The sequence below is a fragment of the Scyliorhinus torazame genome, chromosome 3 (assembly GCF_047496885.1).
Source record: "Scyliorhinus torazame isolate Kashiwa2021f chromosome 3, sScyTor2.1, whole genome shotgun sequence".
Lineage (NCBI taxonomy): Eukaryota > Metazoa > Chordata > Chondrichthyes > Carcharhiniformes > Scyliorhinidae > Scyliorhinus > Scyliorhinus torazame.
In genome coordinates, this window is record NC_092709.1 from 251,897,367 (window position 1) to 251,921,239 (window position 23,873).

Sequence of the window (23,873 nt, forward strand, 5' to 3'; positions counted from 1 at the left end):
GTGCTCCAGTCCTGGAGTTTGGTGTTGAAGGAACAACCAGCTGACTTTCAGTGACAAACTAATAGTTTTTTTTTTTGAAAATAAGAGATTGGAAAGATTTTTTTTCTTTTTGCACCTTGAGTTGCAAGTGATTTGCACAATCATACAATTACTTCCTTAAAATGTTAGCAAAATTTGGTTAGAGTTTGACAACAGTGCATTGAGTGCGTTGGAAAATATGAACTTTTATCAGTATCTCATCAAATACATCATCCTTGAAGGATTGACCAGTGTCGTCATGGAGTTAAATTGCTATAACTCCCATTTAAGACTATATTGGTCAATTTGTCAAAGATCCTCATTTTATGATTCTTTCAACATTAATTTTTGAGAATCTTGCCCATTAAATAAAAATGTACATTTCAATATCAAATCTCTCAATGTCTCAAACTGCTCCACATAAATGAAGTGCAGGATATATATGAACATGTGAATTAGGAGTAGGCTGTTTGGCCCCTCAAGCCTGCTCTGCCATTCGATAAGATCATGGCTGATCTGGTTGTTCACTCAAATCTACTTGGATGCCTATCCTGGATACTATTTGAATCCCTTGTTAGTCTACTTCTGTCTTCAAAATATTCAATGACCTTGTTTCTACCTGTCTCTGGACAAGAGAGTCCAACAGATTCACAATCCTCAGAGGGAAACATTCTCCTCATCTTGGCCTTAAATGGGAGACACAAACTGTTGCCTATTTCTAGTCTGCCTCACAAAGTGAAACGTTTTAGCATCCATCCTGTCCAGTCCCCTCAGGGCCGTGTATGTTTCGATAAGATCACCGTTCATTCTTCTAAACTCCAGTGGATACAGGCTCAACCTCTTCATCACAGGAATCAATCAAGTGAATCTTCTCTGAACTGCTTTTATGTCCATTTAAAGAAGGAGAATAATGCCACCCAAAGTGGGGCTGCAGGCAGATATAGCAGGGTGCATAGGCAATATGTGTATAATAATTTTGTGTGTAATATTATGTGCCTCAATAGTTTTGATTCCTTGTCCCTTTGGCTTATTTTCTGTGTAAAAAGAAATGCGACATGGAAATAGCAGGATAAAAGCTTTCAAAATGTTCATCTAGTAATACTTGCCAGTCCTGAAGAAAGGTCTTGAGGCCTGAAACATCAACAAAGCCATCATAATTCCAAAGAATGCCTGACCTTTTGTTTTGTCTGCGACGTTTTGTCTTTTTGATCATAACTGGTTACTTCATCATTGATGCATTCCTGCAGCTTTGCTTAACTCATTGGCAGAGTACACAAAAGAAGTTTAAAGACTCGAGGTGTTTGGTTAATTGCTGCGTGTTTGTATATATTCTCTTCTCTAAGTAGAGCCAGCCACAAGTGACCCTTGCTTGAAAAGATTGATATTTTTTCCTTTCTCATTGTTTTAGTGATTATACCAGTAAATTTGAACGCAAGTGTATTTTCTGCTTGAAAATATTGTACCCGGATTTCACATACTGTCAGGCAAATAGAGACATGTGCGTGGACGTTAGGTTTGTGACTCTGGAGGAGCTGAATGAGAAATTTCAACTCCCGAAAGGGATCGCGTTCACATCCTACAGATACGGGATTTTCTGCAAGGAGCCCATCCATTCCCTCGGTTGCTAAAGCGCACTTTGCTGGACAGAATGCTATCGTAGGATGAATTGGGAGAGGGGAAGACTTCAGACATGTACGGGCGACTGCTGGATTAATCGAGGGAGAGGTGGGTGGATAAATTGGGCCTTGAGCTAGAGGGAGGACTCGAGTGAGATTCTGTACGGGGTGAATTCCACCTCCTTGTGCTAGTCTGGGCCTGATGCATCTGAAGGTGGTACACCGGGCACACCTGACCAAAGCACGCATGACTTTGTTATACCAAAAGATGACAAACTTGTTTGCACTACATTTGTTTATTCTACGGTTGTTTGGGAGTTGTATTGTCTTTGCTACATTTGGAATAAAATATATTTAAAAACATATATTTTGTGTCCATAGGGTTTCGTAAAATGGAAGAAGGCAATTATCTGGAAGCTATTGAGATTTTGCAGCAAGCAGCTGAAGGACTTTGCTCTAAAAGAATTCTGGCAGAGATCTATACTCTGATTGGCTACAGCTCAGCCCAAATGGTACATTAAAACATTAAATGGATTGCATTGTGAAAGAAAAGGAATTGTTATAGTAAGAGCGAAGGGAAATAGCTGTGGAATATTAAAAATTAAATATTTTGGTAAAGGGCAATTGTCCTACTTTTGTTTACATAATAGAACCATGGTTAAATATCAGTTCCTGTATGTGGAGCTTGTTTAAGTACAGTGTACACAATCAACTCATTCAGATTACAGGAAGTAATTCCTGCATTGTTGTTCTCAGTAGCAATTTAAATCACCAAAACAGTCAAATTTCGGATAGGATAGGGAGAAACAGAAATACTGAAGAGTTCAAGTACATCATTTATTGAAGTGCTGGTAGCTAACACCATTAAAAAAAAAAAAAAAAAATTGTTTTAAATTACAGCCACCAAATATATGTTTTATAGATGGGGGCATCATCTTGGTCATTGTCCCTTGTGATTTTTAAACTGTAACTTCATGTATAAGGAATCTGACATGATGGTGTACAACACACCATTTGCATGGTTCAAGTTTGGACCCCAGTCCAGGCAACATCTGCAGTCACGGCATCACTGAAAACAGATTGCATTCAAACTGCCCGGAAGGATAGAAATGAGATTCAATTTAAGCGTGTGTCCATCTTTCCCAAGGGTGAAGCAGCATTCATCCTTGTTTCAGTTAACCCAACGAATTGTGCCCAGCCAAAGTGGTTGTAAATTAAAACTTCACCAAACTTTATTGAATATGACTGAACTCCGTTTTATATGTAAGAATAAGATTTTATAAATATTACACTTGCATCAAAATCATGATTTTGAACTTATCGGTTTTAGGACAGACCACAAACTGCCTTGCAATATTTCAGATGGGCTCTTCAGGCAGACCTCCATTGCCTTGCAGCGTTATACCATGCTGCCATGGTGTATCGAAAGTTGGACATGGTGGAAGCTGAGCTTGAGGCTCTTAACCATCTGGACGTGGTGAGTTCTAGTTTTATTCTTTTGCACTATTGTTGGTTTACGTGCCTTTCAATTTTTCAACGAACTAGTGTGGGACAAATGTTATTAAAATGTGGGGCCAATTACTGTCGTCTCTGGACACAATTTGTTTGCAAATGTTTATGCTTTGCATCTGGTTATGCACTGAATTGGCTTGTCCTGAAAGGTACCATTGCACAGTGCAGTTAGACATTGAACTGCTCTCTGCATTCCAGTGAAATAGTTTGATGATGCATCTTGCTTGATCCCTGGCAGATGGCTAAGATGAGCCAGGTGAAACTGGCAAATCTTCATTGAGATTGAACACAGTTGGAGTTTATGCTTGTTTATGCTTCATGTCGAGAAAGTTTGGCTATTATTTAAATCATGAGAAAGTCTTCATATTTTTTATGATATAAGAAACAAGAAAATGGATACGGGATGTTGCCCTTGTTGCATGCTCCACTATTCATAAGATAATGGTTAATCATATCGAGGTCCTCGACCTCCACTCCACTTTCCTGCACGATCCCCATATCCTATGACTCCATTGCAGTTCAAAGATCTATCAGTTTGAGTCTTGAATATACTTGATGATCAGGGTGGCGCAGTGGTTAGCACAGCCCCGGGTTGCTGTCCATGTGGCGTTAACACGTTCTCCTCGTGTCTGCGTGGGTCTCACCCCCACAACCCAAAGATGTTCAGGGTTGGTGGATTGGCCACACTAAATTGCCCCTTAATTGGATAAATTAAAATAAAAAATATATATACTTGATGACTGAGCATCCAGAAACCCCTGGTATGGAGGGATTTCTCCTCATCTTTGTCTGAAATGGCTAGCCCCTTTTTCTGAGACAGTGACTTACAGTTAAAGACTCTTCTGGTTCGTCCCTTTAAGCTTAGCTACTAAGTTGATTTCACACATGTCGAAGATATTTTTTGCTGTCACGTAGTGTTACTCCTGTGCAAATACATTTTGATTACAAATAAAATGGCTGACTACAGATTGCTTGCTTTGTCTTCAAATAAATCAAATTTGAGGTAAAAGTGCTGTGTAATACAGCACTGGGGCCATGTAACTGGTTGAATGAGGAGTTCAGGAAGCCTTCTCTAAGATTTTGGAGCTGAACGACCAAATCTGAGAGTCTGCACTCTGCTACAAAGCAGTCTCCTGTCTTCAGTTTCAAACTCGACGTGTGTGTTGATGACTGAAAGCTGGTCTTTATTAACTTTCCAAGCCACAACCCATGCGCACGATTAGTGATGTTCCTGAACTTTGGTCTAAGTGCTGACTGACCAGTTTACAAAATCACAGAACGTTGGAAGTGCAGAAGGAGGCCATTTGGCCCATGTCTACACTCGCTCTCTAAATGATCATTATGACTTCGTGCCATTCCCCTGACCTTTTCCCGTGCCCCTGCACATTGTTTCTATTCAAGTAATCATCTCATGCCCTCTTGAATGCCTGTACTGAACCTGCCCCCACCACACTTCCAGGCAATTCATTCCAGAACCAAACCATTTGTGTGAAAGTTCTTTCCAACATCACATCTTGCTTTCTTTGCAAATCACTTTAACTTTGTGCCCTCTCTTTCATGATATTTTTTATGAGCAGGAACAGTTTCTCCCTGTCTATTCTGTTCAGCCTCTTCATGATTTTGAACATCTCTGTCAAATCTCGTCTTAGTCTCTCCTAGGAGGATAATCCCAACCTCTCCAATCTATCCTCACAAATGAAGTTTCTCATCCCTGGATCCACCAAGAACCTGGGTTCGATCCCGGCCCCGGGTCACTGTCCGTGTGGAGTTTGCACATTCTTCCCGTGTTTGTGTGAGTCTCACACCCACAACCCAAAAAGATGTGCGGCGTATGTGAATTGACTGTTAATTGGAAAAAACTAATTGAGTACTCAAAATGATGGCGCAGTGGTTAGCACTGCTGCCCCATGGCGCCAAGGACCCAGGTTCGATCCCAGCCCCGGGTCACTGTCCATGTGGAGTTTGCACAATATCCCCCTGTCTGCGTGGGCATCACCCACGTAGGTGAATTGACCACGCTAAATTTCCCTTTAATTGGCAAAAAAGAATTGGGTATTCTAAATTTATTTTTAAAAGAATCCCTTGATCAATTCTGGTGACCTCTTCTTCATTCTCTCTCCAATGTTGGTCTCTTGGAGGATGAGACCGTGGAGTTAATAGTGGGGAATGCAGAAATGACACGGGTGTTAAATCAATATTTTGCCTCCGTTTTGACAGTGGAGGACACTAGTACCATCGCAATAGTAACAGGTAATGCAGAAGTAATATAGAGCGAGGAACTTCAAATGATCATCATCAATCGGGAGAAAGTACTAAACAAACCATTGAGATTGAAGGCAGACAAGTCCCCAGGGCCTGATGGCCAGCATCCTAGAGTCTTGAAGGAAATGGTGGTGGAGATAGTGGATCCATTAGGTATAATATTCCAAAATTCCCTGCATGCGGGTAAGGGTTCAGTGGTTTGGAAAAATGCTAATGTTACTTACACCCTTATTCAAAAAGGGAGGGAGGCAGAAAGTAGGAAACTGTAGACCAGTTAGTTTAACATCTGTTGTTGGGAAATTGTCAGAATCCATTATTAAGGCAGTAATAGAGGACATTTAGAAAGTCAAAACACAACCCATCAGAGTCAGCATGGTTTGTTTTATGAAGAGTAAATAGTGTTTGACTAAATTACTAGAATTTTTCAAAGATGTAACAAGCCAAGTGGATAACGCGGATCCTGTAAATGTAGTATATCTGAACTTCCAGAAGACGCTTAATAAAGGACCGTACAAAGGTTAATACACAGGGTAAGATCACATGGGACAGAAGACTGGCTAACCAACAGGAGGCAGAGAATCGGGCTAAATGGGTCTTTTTCTGGTTGGCGAGATTTAACTAGTGGGGGGCTACCGGGTTTGGTCCCCGGCCACAACTATTTACAATGTATATTACCGACTTGGCTGCAGGGATAGAAGGTACTGTAGCTAAATTTGTAGGTGACGCTAAAATGAGTGGGATAGTAAGTTGCAATGAGGAAATAATAATACATTTACAAATGGATATAGATAGGTTCGGTGAGTGGGCCAAAATTTAGCATATAAAATTTAACGTGGAGGGTATCCATTTTGGTTGGAAAATCGGAAAAGCAACTTATTACCTAAATGGAGAGAAACCAGAGTGCTTTAATGCAGAGGGATCTGGGTGTACTCCTGCATGAATCGCAGAAAACTAGCATCCAGGTACAGCAAGGACTAATGTTCTTTAGGGAAGGAAATCTGCCTTTCTTACCTGGTCTGTTTCCAGACCGACAGCAATGTGGTTGACTCTTAAATGCCCTCTGAAATTGCCACTTTACTATTACCACTCCGTTAGAATCGTAGAATTTGCAGTGCAGAAGGAGGCCATTCGGCCCATCTAGTCTGCACTGGTCCTTGGAAAGAGCACCCCACTTAAGCCCTCACCTCCACCCTATCCCTGTAACCCAATAACCCCTCCTAACCTTTTTTTGGACACCAAGGGCAATTTACCATGGCCAATCCACCTAACCTGCACATCTTTGGACTGTGGGAGGAAACGGGAGCACCTGAGGAAACGCAAGCACACACTGGGAGAATGTGTAGACTCCGCACAGACAAGTGACCCAAGCAGGGAATCGAACCTGGGACCCTGGAGCTGTGAAGCAACTGAACTAACCACTGTGCTACCTTGCTGCCCACTATTGCATTCAATCGCTACGAAAACACACAAAAGAATGAAACCAGATGGACCACCTGCCATCGAACCAGGCACCGGAAACGACAACGGCTTTGCCAAAGGGTCATCTGGACTTGAGACGCTAACTCTTTTCTCTCCCTATAGATGCTGCCAGACCTGCTGAGATTTTCCAGCATTTTCTTTTTGGTGATGGCAAACCCAGCCCTGCTGAGACTCCAGTCCTCCTTAACATCTGGGGGCTTGTGCCAAAGTTGGGAGAGCTGTCTCACAGACTAGTCAAGCGACAGCCTGACATAGTCATACTCACTGAATCATACGTTGTAGACAATGACCCAGACAGCACTATGATCATTCCTGGTTATGTCCTGTCTCACCGACCGGACAGACCCAGCAAAGCTAGCGGCACAGTGGTATACAGTGGGGATGGAGTAGTCCTGAGAGTCGTCAACATGAATTGTGGACCCCATGAAGTCTCATGGTTTCAGATTAAACATGGGCAAGGAAACCTCCTGCTGATTACCACTTATCGGCCACCATCAGCTGACGAATCAGTACTCCTCCATGTTGAACACCACTTGGAGGAAGCACTGAGGGTGGCAAAGCCGAATATGCTCTGGGTGGAGGACTTCCATGTCCATCACCAACAGTGGCTCGGTAATACCACCACATCGAGCTGGCCGGGCCCTAAAGGACATAGCTGCTAGACTGGGACTAGGCAGGTGGTGAGGGAACCAACAAGAGAGAAAAACATACTTGACCTCATCCTCCCCAATCTGCCTGCTGCAGATACATCTGCCCATGGCAGTATCGGTAGAAGTGACCACCACACAGTCCTTGTGGGGACTCCCAAATTCACATTGAGGATACGAGGATACCCTCCATCATCTTGTGTGGCACTACCACCGTGCTGTATAGGATAGACTTTGATCAGAACTAGCGACTCAAGACTGGTTATCCATGAGGTGCTGTGGGCCTTCAGCAGCAGAATTGTATTCAACCACAATCTGCAACCTCATGAGGTGAAATATTCTCCCAGTCTACTATTGTCCTATTGCCACCAAGCCAGGGGATCAATCCTGGTTCAATGAAGAGTGCAGGAGAGCATGCCGGGAGCAACATAAGGCATACCGAAAAATGAGGTGTCAACGTGGTGAAGCTGCAACACAGGACTACTTGTGTGCCAAACAGCATAAGCAGCAAGTAATAGATTCCGCAATGAACGTATCAGATGTAAGCTCTGTGGTCCTGCCACATCCAGCTGTGAATGGTGTGGACAATTAAACAACTCACTGGAGGAATTTCCACAAATATCCCCATTCTCAATCATGGAGGAGCCCAGCAGGTATGTGCAAAAGACAGGGCTGAGGCATTCGCAACAATCTTCAGCCAGAAGTGCCGAGTGAATGATCCATCTCGGTCTCCTCCGGAGGCCCCCAGCATCACAGATGTCAGTCTTCAGCCAATATGATTCACTCCACGTAATATCAAGAAACGGCTGAAGGCACTGGATACTGCAAAGATTATGGGCCTGATAATATCCCAGCAATTGTACTGAAGACTTGTGCTCCAGAACTTGCCGCACCTTAGCCAAGCTGTTCTAGGACAGCTACAACACTGGCATCTACCTGGCAATGTGGAAGATTGCCCAGGTGTGTCCTGTACGCATGAAACAGGACAAATCCAACCTAGCCAATTACCGCCCTATCAGTCTATTCGCCGTCAGCAAAGTGATTGAAGGAGTCATCGACAGTGCTATCAAGCGGCACTTGGCAATTACCTGCTCATGGATACTCAGTTTGCCTTCTGCCAGGGTCACTCAGCTCCTGACCTCATTACAGCCTTGGGTCAAACATGGACAAAAGAGCTGAATGACAGAGGTGAGGTGATAGTGACTGCCCTTGACATTAAGGCAACATTTGACAGAGTATGGCATCAAGGAGCCCGAGCTAAACTGGAGTCCATGAGAATCAGGGGGAAAACTCTCCGCTGGTTGGAGTTATACCTGGTACAAAGGAAGATGGTTGTGGTGGTTGGAGGTCAATCATCTCCGCTCCAGGACATCACTGCAGGAGTTCCTCAGGGTTTTGACCAAGGCCAACCATCTTCCATCTTCAGCTGCTTCATCAATGACCTCCCTTCCATTATCAGGTCAGAAGTGAGGATTTTTGTGGATGACTGCACAATGTTCAGCACCATTTGCTACTCCGATAATGAAACCGTCCATGTCCAAATGCAGAAAGACCTGGACAATGTCCAGGCTTGGGCTGAGTGGCAAGTTACATTTGCGCCACACAAGTGCCAGGTAATAACCATCTCCTACAAGAGAGGATCTAACCATCATCCCTTGACATTCGATGGCATTATCATCACTGAAGCCCATAATCAACATCCTGGGGGTTACCATTGATAAGAAACTGAACTGAACTAATTAATATTGTGGCTACCAGGGTAGGTCAAAGGCTAGGAATCCTACAGTGAATGACTCACCACCTGACCCCCCCCCCAAGAAAAGAGCCTATCCACCATCTCCAAGGCACAAGTCAGGCGTGTAATGGAATACTCTCCACTTGCCTGGATGAGTGCAGCTCCAACAACACTCGAGCTCGACACCATCCAGGTCAAAGCAGCCAGCTTGATTGCTCCCACTTCCACGAACATTCAAACCCTTCACCAACGAACAGTGGCAGCCGTGTGCGCCATCTACAAGATGCACTGCAGTAACTAACCAAGATTCCTTAGACAACACCTTCCAAACGCACGATTACTACCATCTGGAAGGACAAAAGCAGCAGATACCTGGGAACCCCCTGAGGTTTCCCTCCAAGCCACTCGCCACCCTGATTTGGGAATATATCGCTACTCCTTCGCTGTCTCTGGGGCAACATCCTGGAACTCCCTCCCTAACAGCACAGTGGGTGTACCTACACCTCAAAGACTACAGCGGTTCAAGAAGGCAACTCACCACCACCTTCTGAAGGGCATCTAGGCAATAAATGCTGGCCTAACCAGTGATGTTCACAACCCATAAATTAATTTTAAAAAAGTAATATGGAAGGCAAATGGAATTTTGGTCTTTACAGCGAAAAGGATAGAGTATAAAAGTAAGGAAGTCGTGCTGCAAATGTATAAGTCATTGGTGAGTATTGTGTACAATTTTGGCCCCCTTGTTTGAGGAGGGATGTAGTTACATTACAGGACGTTCAGAGGAGGTTCAGAGATATGGGGTTTGTCTTATGAAGAGAGATTGAGTAGTTTGGGCCTATAGTCTCTTGAGTTTAGAAGAATGGGAAGATATCTAATTGAGGTATATAGGATGATAAAAGGTATTGACAAAGTAGACTTGGAGCAGATGTTCCTCTTGTGAGGCAATCTAGAACGAGAGGTCATCGCTTTAGGATCAAGTGTTGCAGATTTAAAACAGATGAGGAGAAATGACTTCTTTCATAGTGTGGGAATCTGTGGTATTCACTACCCCAGGGTGGAAGTCAGGACATTGAGTAAATTTAAGGAGGAGATCGACAGATTTTAAATTAATAATAGGTTGCAGGGTTATGGAGGACGGGCAGGAAAGTGGAGTTGAGGCCAAAATGAGATCAGCAAGACCATATTGAATGGCAGGGCAGGTTCGAGGGGCTGAATTGCCTACTGCTACGCCTCATTTTTTTATGTACTTCCTAAAGTGTGGCACCCACAACTATACACAAGAATCCAGCTGAGGCCTAACAAGTGTCTTGTATGAATTCAGCGTAACCTCCTTGCTTTTGTATTCTACTCTAAAACCTAGAATACCATGTGCTTTATTAACTGCTCTCTCCACCTGTTCTGCCACCTGTATTGATGTAATCACATTATACCCAGGTCCCTCTACTCCTGCACCCTTCAGAATTTTACCCCTTATTTTGTATTGCCTCCATGTTTTTCCCCATTAAAATAAACCATCTCTCACTTTTCGTATTGAACTTAATCTGTCATCTATCTGCCCACTCTATCAACTTGACCATGTCCTTTTGTGTGTAATCATCTACTGATGTCACTTCCTGTCATCTCCTGACTGGTCCCCTAATTTGTCAGTTATTTGTGGGACAGTCCCTCTCAACATAGCTTTCAGTGTTACTTTGTTAAATTTAATGACTTTCTAATGAGATAACCAGAGCCTGGAGATAGTTTAAGATGAGAGGTTGTTTTGTCAGTAATACCAAATGAGTGACCTCTAGGCTCATTGTTTCAAGTGACCAACTGATGTCTATGTATCAATATCGTACATCTTAAACTTTTGTTAGGGAAGATGTTTACCAGTATGTGGCTTACCAGGATGCGGAATTGAATTGATCAGAAATAGCAAAAGGGTATGAGTGGCACATAGCCTTGACTAATCCACAAGTTACAAAGTAATTTCATACATAATATTTATACAAAGTGGATATAAAATAAATGCATAAAACAGTCGGTGTTGAAGCTGAGATATTTTATAAGAGTCAAAAGGACTGCATAGCTCTAAATGCTGATTACAAAAGTTAATCATCGCAAATATACATAGGACTGTTATATAATTTAATAGAAAGAGTTTCTCTTTTAAAGAATTACAAATTAAAAATGATACTAATTTAGGACATAAGGCTGAATGTTTAACACTTCACAGCTGTTTTCTTAACACAATAGGGCTTTCTAACTGCGTTCTGAGTCATGGGTATCGAGTACCACTGATAAATTTTAATTGCCAATGTATGATGATCCCAGACTCCGACTGCATGGCCTTGACGACTGCTTTGCAGCATTTGCTCTATAATTAAACCATAAACGTGGAGCTTGCACTGGCATGAGGCCATGTGATGGGGCTCACTTGTGACTGATTCTTTGTCTGTGATTGACTGACATGTTATACCGATGTCCTACTTTGATTACAATTAAGTAGAATATAATTTGATATAGTTTGTTTGCTTGATCTGTACACATAATGAAATTGAAACTAATTGTTAAACATGGACTTCCCTGCATCACATTTGTTTGATAAATTTGATTCACCTGTGGAAGATTCCATTTTGTTTTCTTGTAATTTTGTCAAACTTGATAAGTATAAGGAGTAAATACTAAACAACATGCTCCCGATTTCTAGATTAAGAGGTGAAGACCTCAAAGACGGGTAGGGGCAAAATAGTGTTCAGATTGCAAGTCCACACAGTATTGCTAAGAGACTGAACAAAGTGTTGTGGATTTTTCTTTAAATATTGACCACGAAGAAGTGTATGTTAAAAGTTCTGTAATTATGCAGATTCTGCAGTATTGGCTTTATGTTGCTCTGTAAATTCTACCTTGAATATGATTTCATTTTATAGCTAGGTCACTGCTGATAATCCAAGTGTCATCACACTTTCTATCCAAAGACCAGGAACATAAAATGGGGCTCCTTGGGCGCGATTCTTCGCTCCCGCGCCGGTTGGGAGAATCCCCTGGCGCGCCATTTTTCCCTGCGACGCTGGTCCGACGCCCTCCCGCGATTCACCCAAGCGGCGAGAACGGCCCCGTTGAGTTCTGCGCGGCGCAGGCCGGAGAATCGCCTGGGACACCCAAAAGGGCGATTCTCCGCTACACCCGCTATTCTCTGATGGGCCGAGCGGCCTGCCCAAAACGACGGCTTCCCGCCGGCGCCATCCACACCTGGTCGCTGCCAGCGGGAACAGCGCGGGAACGCTGGGGGGGGGGGGGAGGAGGGGGTTCTTTCGCCGGGGTAGGACTCAAAAGGGGTCTGGCCCGCGATTGGTGCCCACCGATCGGCGGGTTGGCCTCTCTGAAGGAGGACCTCCTTTCCTCCGCGCCCCGCAAGATCCATCCAACATCTTCTTGCGGGGCGGCCTCGGGGAGGACGGCAACCACGCATGCGCGGGTTGGCGCCGGCTAGTGCCGGCCAACCCGTGTATGCGCGGGTGACGCCAGTTATGCGGCGCCGGCCACGTCATTTACGCGGCGCCAATGCCCGGCGTGCGCTGACGACGCTACTTTCGCGACACGTGCCCCCCCCCCCCGAGTTTCTCGCGGCCCCGACGGCATTCACAACGGCATGGGCACTTAGTCGCGGGAGCGGAGAATCGCGCCTTTTGTGTTGGGAAACATTTGCAGTAACCAGAGTTTCAATTTGATTTCGGGCCAGTGATATTACGAGGGAGGGGTCACTTAAGGAAGTGGTTAAGTACAGACAATGCGATATGTATGTAGAAATAGGCCGTATAATGTGACAATATCTTGGTTGACATTCCAGTGCAATAATGTGCATAAATTCTGGATTGTGACTTGAATCCATGACCCTGTGACCTTGAGTAAAAGTGCTACCAATAACACAAGCTCACAATTCCCAAATGATCCACATCTTTGGAAAGCAACTGCTGTTCCCACAAATAAGAGGATTGGACATGGAGTGCCAGACCAAAGGCAACAAGCAAAATCTATTAACTTTTAAAAGGGAGTGTATAAATACTTGAAAAAAATATGTCAAACAATAATGTGACACAAGGGTGGGGAATTGGGACTTCCCAGTGAATCAGCACAGGTGCATTTGGCTTGAATGGTCACTTTATATGCTGTAAAGCAGTGTTCTTCAAACCTTTTTTCCGGGGACCCATTTTTACCACCCGGCCGACCTGCGCGTCCCACCATTTTCTCTTACCTTGTTTGCTGCTGACAAAAATGGAGGAAATGGTTTTGGGTCCCTTTGGCCCTCGTACACGCTCCTCCAATGGATGAAGGTGAAGCCTTCCGGTGTCGGAAAGTATGGAGTCTCCATCTGTCCAAAGTTCTGAATTAATTTCCTGTAAATTTTTATCAAATAAACCCCCCCCCCCGAACTTGTAAAAAAAAAGAGTAAAATAAATAAACCCCCCCCCCCCCCGAACTTGTTTTAATAAAATAAAATAAAATGAATAACATAAATGAAAAAAAAAAAATTAAATGAATAAAAATCACTACAGAATTTGTAAAACAAAAAGCTGCAACCGTTTAAAAAACATAGCGGCCGCACTGCGCATGTGCATTCGCGCTGATCATCATGCGCAATGCGGGCAAATTTAAAAAAAAAAAAAAATATGTTCGCGGCCGCTTGCAGCCGGCGTTATGAAAAGTCAGCTGCTGCCCGGGGATTTGCGCGATCAGGAGCGCCGCGGACAACGGCTCCTCGACCCTCCTGACACCCACCCGTGGGTCGCGCCCCCGACTTTGAAGAACACTGCTGTAAAGTATCAAATCTGTAAAACTTTGAATCCTCAGCTCTTAAAATTAGCTCCCCTTTGATTTGCTTTAAAGCTGAGGAAAAATGTTTGGTTATGAGTAGCTAATAAACACATGCTTGATTGTAGCATGAAACTAGGATTTAGGATATAAATATATAGGCAGACCAGCTCTTTTATGCGCTCTTTTATGCAATGCCCAATTTACATAACATGAGAACTCTGAGCAGGAGTAGGCCACCTGGCCCCTCGGGGCCTGCTCCGCCATTCAATAAGATCATGGCTGATCTTTTTGTGGACTCAGCTCCACTTACCCGCCCGCTCACCATAACCCTTAATTCCTTTACTGTTCAAAAATATATCTTACCTTTTGCCTTCAAAACATTCAATGTGGTAGCCTCAAATTGCTTCACTGGGCAGGGCATTCCACAGATTTACAACCCTTCGGGTGAAGAAGTTCCTCCTCAACTCAGTCCTAAATCTACTTCCCCGTATTTTGAGGCTATGCCCCTAGTTCTAGGTTTCACCCACCAGCCAATCCCTTCATAATTTTATATATTTCTATAAGATCCACCCTCATTCTTTTAAATGAGTACAGTCCCAGTCTGCGTAGTCTCTCCTCCTAAGCCAATCCTCTCAACTCCGGAATCAACCTAGTGAATCTCCTCTGCACCTCCTCCAATGCCAGTACATGCTTTCTCAAGTAAGGAGACCAAAACTGTACATCGTACTGTACATGTGGCCTCACCAGCACCTATACAGCAGCAACATAACCCCTCTATTTTTAAACTTCATACCTCTAGCAATGAAGGATAAAATTCCCTTTGCCTTTCTAATTACCTTCTGCACCTGCAAACCAACGTTTTGCAATTAATGTACAAGGTGCCACTGCCTAGCAGCATGCTGCAATTTTTCACCATTTAAATAATAGTCCATTTTGCTGTTATTCCTACCAAAATGGATGACCTTGCATTTATCAACACTGTACTCCATCTGCCAGACCCTTGCCCACTCACTTAAACTATCTATATCCCTCTGCAGACTTTGTGTCCTCGGCACACTTTGCTCTCCCACTCATCTTAACGTTATCTCCGAACTTTGACATGTCACACTTGGTCCCGAACTCCAAATTATCTATGGGCGGCACGGAAGCACAGTGGTTAGTTAGTACTGTTGCTTCACAGCTCCAGGGTCCCAGGTTCAATTCCCGGCTTGGGTCACTGCCTGTGTGGAGTAGTCACGTTCTCCCCGTGTCTGCGGGGTTTCCGCCAGGTTCTCCGGTTTCCTTCCACAAGTCCCGAAATACATGTTATTAGGTGAATTGGACATTCTGAATTCTCCCTCTGTGTACCCGAACAGGCGCCGGAATGTGGTGATTAGGGGCTTTTCACAGTAACGTCATTACAGTGACAATAAAGATTATTGGTATTATTAAATTGTAAACATTTGCCGTCCCAACACTGATCCAAGAGGGACACCATGAGCCACTGATCGCCAACCAGAAAAACACCCATTTATCCCCACTCTTTGCTTTCTGGCAGTTAACCAATCCTCTATCCATGCTAATACATTACCCGTAACGCCGTGACCCATGAGCTTATGCAACAGCCTTTTGTGCGGCATCTTGTCAAACGCCTTCTCGAAATCCAGTTCCCCGTTGTCCACCGCGCTCATAATGTCCTCGAAGAATTCCAATAAATTAGTTAAACATGACCTGCCTTTCATGAACCCATGCTGCGCCTGCCCAATGGGACAATTTCTATCCAGATTTCTTCCTTGTTAGACTCGAACATTTTCTCCACTACAGAAGTTAAGCTAACTGGCCTATAGTTGCCTTCCTTTTTTTAAACCGTGGCATCACGTTTGCAGTTTTCCAATCTGCTGGAACCACCCCAGAGTCCAGCGGATTTTGGTAAATTACCACGAGCGCATTTCCAATTTCCCCCGCCATCTCTTTTAGTACCCTGGGATGCATTCCATCAGGGCCATGAGACTTGCCTACCTTTAGCCCCATTAGCTTGCCCAACTCTACCTCCTTGGTGATAATGATCGCTTTGAGATCCTCACCTGCCATTGTCTCCTTGCCATCAATTATTAGCAAGTTATTTGTGTCTTCCACTGTGAAGACAGACACTGAATACCTGTTCAATGCCTCCGTCATTTCCCATTAGTAAATTCCCCTTCTCATCCTCTAAAGGACCATGTTTGTCTTAGCTACTCTTTTTCGTTTTATGTATTCATAGAAACTTTTGCTATCTGTTTTTATATTCTGAGCTAACTTACTCTATCTATCTTACTTTATAGCTTTTTTTGATGCTTTCTGTTGACCTTTAAAGATTTCCCAATCCTCTAGTTTCACAATAATCTTTGCCACCTTGTATGCATTTTCTTTCAATTTGATACCCTCCTTTATTTCCTTAGATATCCATGGCTGATTAGCCTTTTTCAGACCTTCCTTCCTCTTCACCAATACATACTTTTGCTGAGAACTGTGAAAAATCACTTTAAAAGTCTTCCGCTGTTCCTCAGTTGTCCCACCATAAAGTCTTTGCTCCTCGTCTACCCTTGCCAACTCCTCCTGCATCCCATTGTACATAAAACATAGTGTAGAAGGAGGCCATTCGGCCAATCGAGTCTGCACCGACCCACTTAAGCCCTCACTTCCACCCTATTCCCGTAACCCAATAACCCCATCTAACCTTTTTGGTCACTATGGGTAATTTATCATGGCCAATCCACCTAACCTGCACGTGGGAGGAAACCAGAGCACCTGGAGGAAACCCACGCAGACACTGGGAGAGCGTGCAGACTTTGCACAGACAGTGACCCAGCGGGGAATCGAACCTGGGACCCTGGCGCTGTGAAGCCACAGTGCTCGCCACTTGTGCTACCGTGCTGCTGTAGTCTCCTTTTGTTTAAGCACAAGACACTGGTATTGGATTTTGCCTTCTCACCGTCCACCTGTATTTTAAATTCAACCGTATTGTGATTGCTCCTTCTGGGAGGATCCCTAACTACGAGATCATTAATTATTCCTGTCTCATTACACAGGACCAAGGGCGGCATAGTGATGCAGTGGTTAGCACTGCTGCCTCGGTGCCGAGGACCCAGGTTGGATCCTGGCCCCGGGTCACAGTCCGTGTGGAGTTTGCACATTCTCTGTGTCTGCGTGGGCCTCACCCCCACAATCCAAAGATGTGCAGAATAGGTAGATTGGCCACGCTAAATTGCCCATTAATTGGAAAAGAAAGGGAATTGGGTACTCTAAATTTAAGAAACAAATTACACAGGCCCAGATCTAGAATAGCTTGCTTCCTCGTAGATTCCATTACATACTGTTCGAGGAAACTGTCGAGGATACATTCAATGAACTCCTCAAAACTGCCTTGACCAACCTAGTTTGACCAGTCGACATGTAGATTAAAATCCCTCATGACAATTGTCATATCATTTTTACACTCATTGGTTATTTATTTGTTTATTTATTGCCTGCCCGACTCATGGTATTATTTGCTGCCGTATTAGACTACGCCTATCAGCGAACTTTTGTCCTTACTATTTCTAATTTTCACCCAAATGGATTCAACCTTTTCTCCCTAAAACCGATATCATCTCTCTCGTACACCCTAATATCATTCTTAAATGTCAGAGCTATACCACCTCCCTTACCTTCCTGTCTGTCCTTCCAAATAGTCCGATGCCCTGGATATTTAACTCCCCGTCGTGACCACCCTGCAACCATGTCTCTTTAATGGCCACTGAAATCATACTTATTCACGTTTTCTGTGTCCAATTAATAATTCTCTCCCATACTAAAACTTAGACAGTACTAATTCAAACTTATTGTAATGTTTACAGACTTCTAATTTAAAGAGCAGTGAACTGAAATGCTGAATTTGTTAAATTTTCTTTTCTAGGCTTTGGAAAGTTGGGATCAGTTCAAAGCTGACAATCATGTTGATTCTCAAGTTCTGATCCGACCTGAACATCTCGTACGGATTCCTGCAACATGTCATCTGTTAACCAGTGTAAAGCAGGTGCATGTGAAGCACTCCCTTGCAAGAAGGTTTCTCCAGATCAGGAGGTATTATTACAAAATTCCTGTTATGTAGAGAGTATATGGGGGTAAAAAATGATCGCAATGGTTCAGAAAGGAAGTCTGTGCCACTATTCTGGGGCACCAAGGAGTGGACAATTAATGTCAGGGGTGAGTGGACAGTAATGCCTTTGTTCTGAGAGTGAGTGGAGTATGGGGGACGCTGAACCTTTTTCTGTGAAGGGAAGGTTGATTGACCTGAAATATTCTTCAGAATTGTAACTCTAGATCAAAAATTAAATCTTCAGCTATTTTCTTCAGCTCATCCTTGCCAGTTTCTCCTGGAGGCATTGACTTCTTGCTTGGTTACAATTCTGTGGACAGCAGCTATCCTTTGATTCCTGCCCGAGTTGCATCCATGTGTGAGCCTGGATATATTAGCTGTTCGAATACAGGGTTGAAAGGTGAAGTCTCCAAAAGTGATCGGGGGCTGGAGAGCTGGCTGGCGTTTTCCAACCTACAACCCACCAGTACGGACCTCTTTCCCCTGCCCCTCCCATCTGAATCCGCTCATGGAGCATGCGTATTGTACCACCTAGATAATGTTTTTGTCTCTGAAAAGCACCAATTTATTTTGCTGGCTTTTATATTCCGTTTCATTGTCTGCAATTTTGTTTAGAGCTGAAGAGGCAGCGGAACATTATCTTGATTTACTGGCTTCAATTCTTGAGGGATCCCAGCAGGAAGTGAGTCATTTAAAAATGTTTTGCTGGTACATTAGATAGCTGCATGATTTTTTGTTTTTGATTTTAGAAAATAAAGTTCCTGGGGACAGGTGTCGCTCAAGAAGATTCTTTGCTGAATGTAGAACCTATAAATATACTTGCGGTGTATGATATCAAGCTCGGACCTCATTTTGAACAGAGAAATGGCAATTTCTGTCCTTATCATTAATCGCTGCAAATTGTTCTTGCTATTATATATGGAAAACCATGTCAAAGAGGGTGGTGAGGGACTGGACCTAGGTGGGTGCTCTTTCAGAGGGTCGGTGCAGACAGGGCGTAGTGTTGCTGGACTAGTAATCCAGAGACCCAGGATAATGATCTGGGGACCTGGGTTTGAATTCTACCTCGGTAGGTGATAGAATTTAAACTGAATAAAATATTTGGAATTAAAAAGTCTAATGGTGACCATGAAACCATTGTTGATTGTCGGAAAAACCCATCTGGTTCACTAATGTCCTTTGGGAAAGAAATCTGCCATCCCTTCCTGGTCTGGCTGACAGCAATGTAGTTGACTCTTAAATGCCCCCTGAAACGGCCTAGCAAGCCAGTTAGTTGTATTCAACCATTACGAAAACACAAAAAATGAATGAAACTGTTGGACCACCTGGTATCGAACCAGGCACTGGAAATGACCACGGCAACCCAGCCCTGCCGACCCTGCAAAGTCCTCCTCACTAACATCTGGGGGCTTGTGCTAAAGTTGGGAGAGTTGTCTCACAGGAATAAGGTGGGTGAACTTAAGGCATGGATCGGTACTTGGGACTACGATGTGGTGGCCATCACGGAAACTTGGATAGAAGAGGGGCAGAAATGGTTGTTGGAGGTCCCTGGTTATAGATGTTTCAATAAGATTTGGGAGGGTGGTAAAAGAGGTGGGGGGGAGGCATTATTAATTAGAGATAGTATAACAGCTGCAGAAAGGCAGTTCGAGGAGTATCACCCTATTGAGGTAGTATGGGTTGAAGTCAGAAATAGGAAAGGAGCAGTCACCTTGTTAGGAGTTTTCTATAGGCCCCCCAATAGTAACAGATGTGGAGGAACAGATTGGGAAACAGATTTTGGAAAGGTGCAGAATTCACAGGGTAGTAGTCATGGGTGACTTTAACTTCCCAAATATTGAGTGGAAACTCTTTAGATCAAACAGTTTGGATGGGGTGGTGTTTGTGCAGTGTGTCCAGGAAGCTTTTCTAACACAGTATGTAGATTGTCCGACCAGAGGAGGGGCAATATTGGATTTAGTACTGGGTAATGAACCAGGGCAAGTGATAGATTTGTTAGTGGGGGAGCATTTTGGAGATAGTGACCACAATTCTGTGACTTTCACTTTAGTAATGGAGAGGGATAGGTACGTGCAACAGGGCAAGGTTTACAATTGGGGGAAGGGTAAATACGATGTTGTCAGACAAGAATTGAAGTGCATAAGTTGGGAACATAGGCTGGCAGGGAAGGACACAAGTGAAATGTGGAACTTGTTCAAGGAACAGGTGCTACGTGTCCTTGATATGTATGTCCCTGTCAGGCAGGGAAGAGATGGTCGAGTGAGGGAACCATGGTTGACAAGAGAGGTTGAATGTCTTGTTAAGAGGAAAAAGGTGACTTATGTAAGGCTGAGGAAACAAGGTTCAGACAGGGCATTGGGGGGATACAAGATAGCCAGGAGGGAACTGAAGAAAGGGATTAGGAGAGCTAAGAGAGGGCATGAACAATCTTTGGCGGGTAGGATCAAGGAAAACCCCAAGGCCTTTTACACATATGTGAGAAATATGAGAATGACTAGAGCGAGGGTAGTTCCGATCAAGGACAGTAGCGGGAGATTGTGTATTGAGTCTGAAGAGCTAGGAGAGGTCTTGAATGAGTATTTTTCTTCTGTATTTACAAATGAGAGGGACGATATTGTTGGAGAGGACAGTGTGAAACAGATTGGTAAGCTCGAGGAAATACTTGTCAGGAAGGAAGATGTGTTGGGCATTTTGAAAAACTTGAGGATAGACAAGTCCCCCGGGCCTGACTGGATATATCCAAGGATTCTATGGGAAGCAAGAGATGAAATTGCAGAGCCGTTGGCAATGATCTTTTCGTCCTCACTGTCAACAGGGGTGGTACCAGGGGATTGGAGAGTGGCGAATGTCGTGCCCCTGTTCAAAAAAGGAACTAGGGATAACCTTGGGAATTACAGGCCAGTTAGTCTTACTTCGGTGGTAGGCAAAGTAATGGAAAGGGTACTGAAGGATAGGATTTCTGAGCATCTGGAAAGGCACTGCTTGATTAGGGATAGTCAGCACGGATTTGTGAGGGGTAGGTCTTGCCTTACAAATCTTATTGAATTCTTTGAGGAGGTGACCAAGCATGTGGATGAAGGTAAAGCAGTGGATGTAGTGTACATGGATTTTAGAAAGGCATTTGATAAAGTTCCCCATGGTAGGCTTATGCAGAAAGTAAGGAGGCATGGGATAGTGGGAAATTTGGCCAGTTGGATAACGAACTGGCTAACCGATAGAAGTCAGAGAGTGGTGGTGGATGGCAAATATTCAGCCTGGATCCCAGTTACCAGTGGCGTACCGCAGGGATCAGTTCTGGGTCCTCTGCTGTTTGTGATTTTCATTAATGACTTGGATGAGGGAGTTGAAGGGTGGGTCAGTAAATTTGCAGACGATACGAAGATTGGTGGAGTTGTGGATAGTAAGGAGGGCTGTTGTCGGCTGCAAAGAGACATAGATAGGATGCAGAGCTGGGCTGAGAAGTGGCAGATGGAGTTTAACCCTGAAAAATGTGAGGTTGTCCATTTTGGAAGGACAAATATGAATGCGGAATACAGGGTTAACGGTAGAGTTCTTGGCAATGCGGAGGAGCAGAGAGATCTTGGGGTCTATGTTCATACATCTTTGAAAGTTGCCACTCAAGTGGATAGAGCTGTGAAGAAGGCCTATGGTGTGCTCGCGTTCATTAACAGAGGGATTGAATTTAAGAGCCGTGAGGTGATGATGCAGCTGTACAAAACTTTGGTAAGGCCACATTTGGAGTACTGTGTACAGTTCTGGTCGCCTCATTTTAGGAAGGATGTGGAAGCTCTGGAAAAGGTGCAAAGAAGATTTACCAGGATGTTGCCTGGAATGGAGAGTAGGTCTTACGAGGAAAGGTTGAGGGTGCTAGGCCTTTTCTCATTAGAGCGGAGAAGGATGAGGGGCGACTTGATAGAGGTTTATAAGATGATCAGGGGAATAGACAGAGTAGACAGTCAGATACTTTTTCCCCGGGTGGAACACACCATTACAAGGGGACATAAATTTAAGGTGAAAGGTGGAAGATATAGGAGGGATATCAGAGGTAGGTTCTTTACCCAGAGAGTAGTGGGGGCATGGAATGCACTGCCTGTGGAAGTAGTTGAGTCGGAAACATTAGGGACCTTCAAGCAGCTATTGGATAGGTACATGGATGACGCTAAAATGATATCGTGTAGATTTATTTGTTCTTAAGGGCAGCACGGTAGCATTGTGGATAGCGCAATTGCTTCACAGCTCCATGGTCCCAGGTTCGATTCCGGCTTGGGTCATTGTCTGTGCGGAGTCTGCACGTCCTCCCCGTGTCTGCGTGGGTTTCCTCCGGGTGCTCCGGTTTCCTCCCACAGTCCAAAGATGTGCGGGTTAGGTGAATTGGCCAATGATAAATTGCCCTTAATGTCCAAATTGCCCTTGGTGTTGGGTGGAGGTGTTGAGTTTGGGTATGGTGCTCTTTCCAAGAGCCGGTGCAGACTCAAAGGGCCGAATGGCCTCCTTCTGCACTGTAAATTCAATGATAATCTATGATTAATCTAGGACAAAGGTTCGGCACAACATCGTGGGCCGACGGGCCTGTTCTGTGCTGTATTTTCTATGTTCTATGTTCAAACTAGTTAAGCAACAGTCTGACATAGTCATACTCACTGAATCATACCTTAAAGACAATGTCCCAGACACCACAATCACCATTCCTGGGTATGTCCTGTCTCATGGGCAGGTGGCAGCACAGTGGTATAAAGTCAGGAAGGTGTTGCGCTGTGAGTCTCCAACATCAACTCTGGATCCCACAAAGTCTCATGGCTTCAGGTTAAGCACGGGCAAGGAAACCTCCTGCTGACTACCACGTACTGGCCGCCACCAGCTGATGGAATTAGTACTCCTCCATGTTGAACACCACTTTGAGGAAGCACTGAGGGTTGCAAGGGTGCATAATAAGCTCTGGGTGGGGAACTTCCATGTCCATCACCAAGAGTTGCTCAGCAGTACCACCACAGACCGAGTTTGCCGGATCCTAAAGGACATAGCTGCTGTGCTGGAACTGCAGCAGGTGGTGAGGGAACCAACAAGAGAGAAAAAAATATTTGACCCCGTCCTCCCCATTCTGCCTGCTGCAGATGCATCGGTAGAAGTGACCACTGCACAGTCCTGGAGACAAAGTCCCATCTTCACACTGAGGATACCCTCCATGTTGTGTAGCACTACCACCGTGCTAAATGGGATAGACTTCGATCAGATCTAGCAACTCAATACTAGGTATCCATGAGGCGCTGTGGGCCACCAGCAGCAGCAGAATTGTATTCAACCACAATCTGCAACCTCATGGCCTAGCATATCCCCCACTCTTCCATTACCACAAGCCAGGGAATCAACCCTGGTTCATAGAAGAGTGCAGGAGAGCATGCCAGGAGCAACATCAGGCATACCAATGAGGTATCAACCTGTTGAAGCCACAACACAGGATCACTCGTGTGCCAAACAGCATAAGCAGCAACTTATAGACAGAGCCATGCGATTCCACAACAAACGCATCCGATCTAAGCTCTCTGGTCCTGCCACATCCAGCCCTGAATGGTGGTGGACAATAAAACAACTCACTGGAGGAGGTTCCACAAATATCCCCATCCTCAATTATGGAGGAGTCCAGCACGTATGTGCAAAAGACGAGGCTGAAGCATTCGCAACAATCTTCAGCCAGAAGTGCTGAGTGGATGATCCAT

General features: G+C 44.4%; 1 protein-coding gene across 1 annotated transcript in view; it reads left to right on the top strand.

The window, feature by feature from the left end:
- The window catches only part of fancg (FA complementation group G), an 86,286-nt gene that overhangs the window by 26,603 nt on the left and 35,810 nt on the right, over positions 1-23,873 (top strand). Inside the window, 4 exon segments of the mRNA XM_072497121.1 lie at positions 2,016-2,146; positions 2,965-3,111; positions 17,977-18,143; positions 18,775-18,841. Of these exon segments, the coding sequence (XP_072353222.1) occupies positions 2,016-2,146; positions 2,965-3,111; positions 17,977-18,143; positions 18,775-18,841 (512 nt within the window).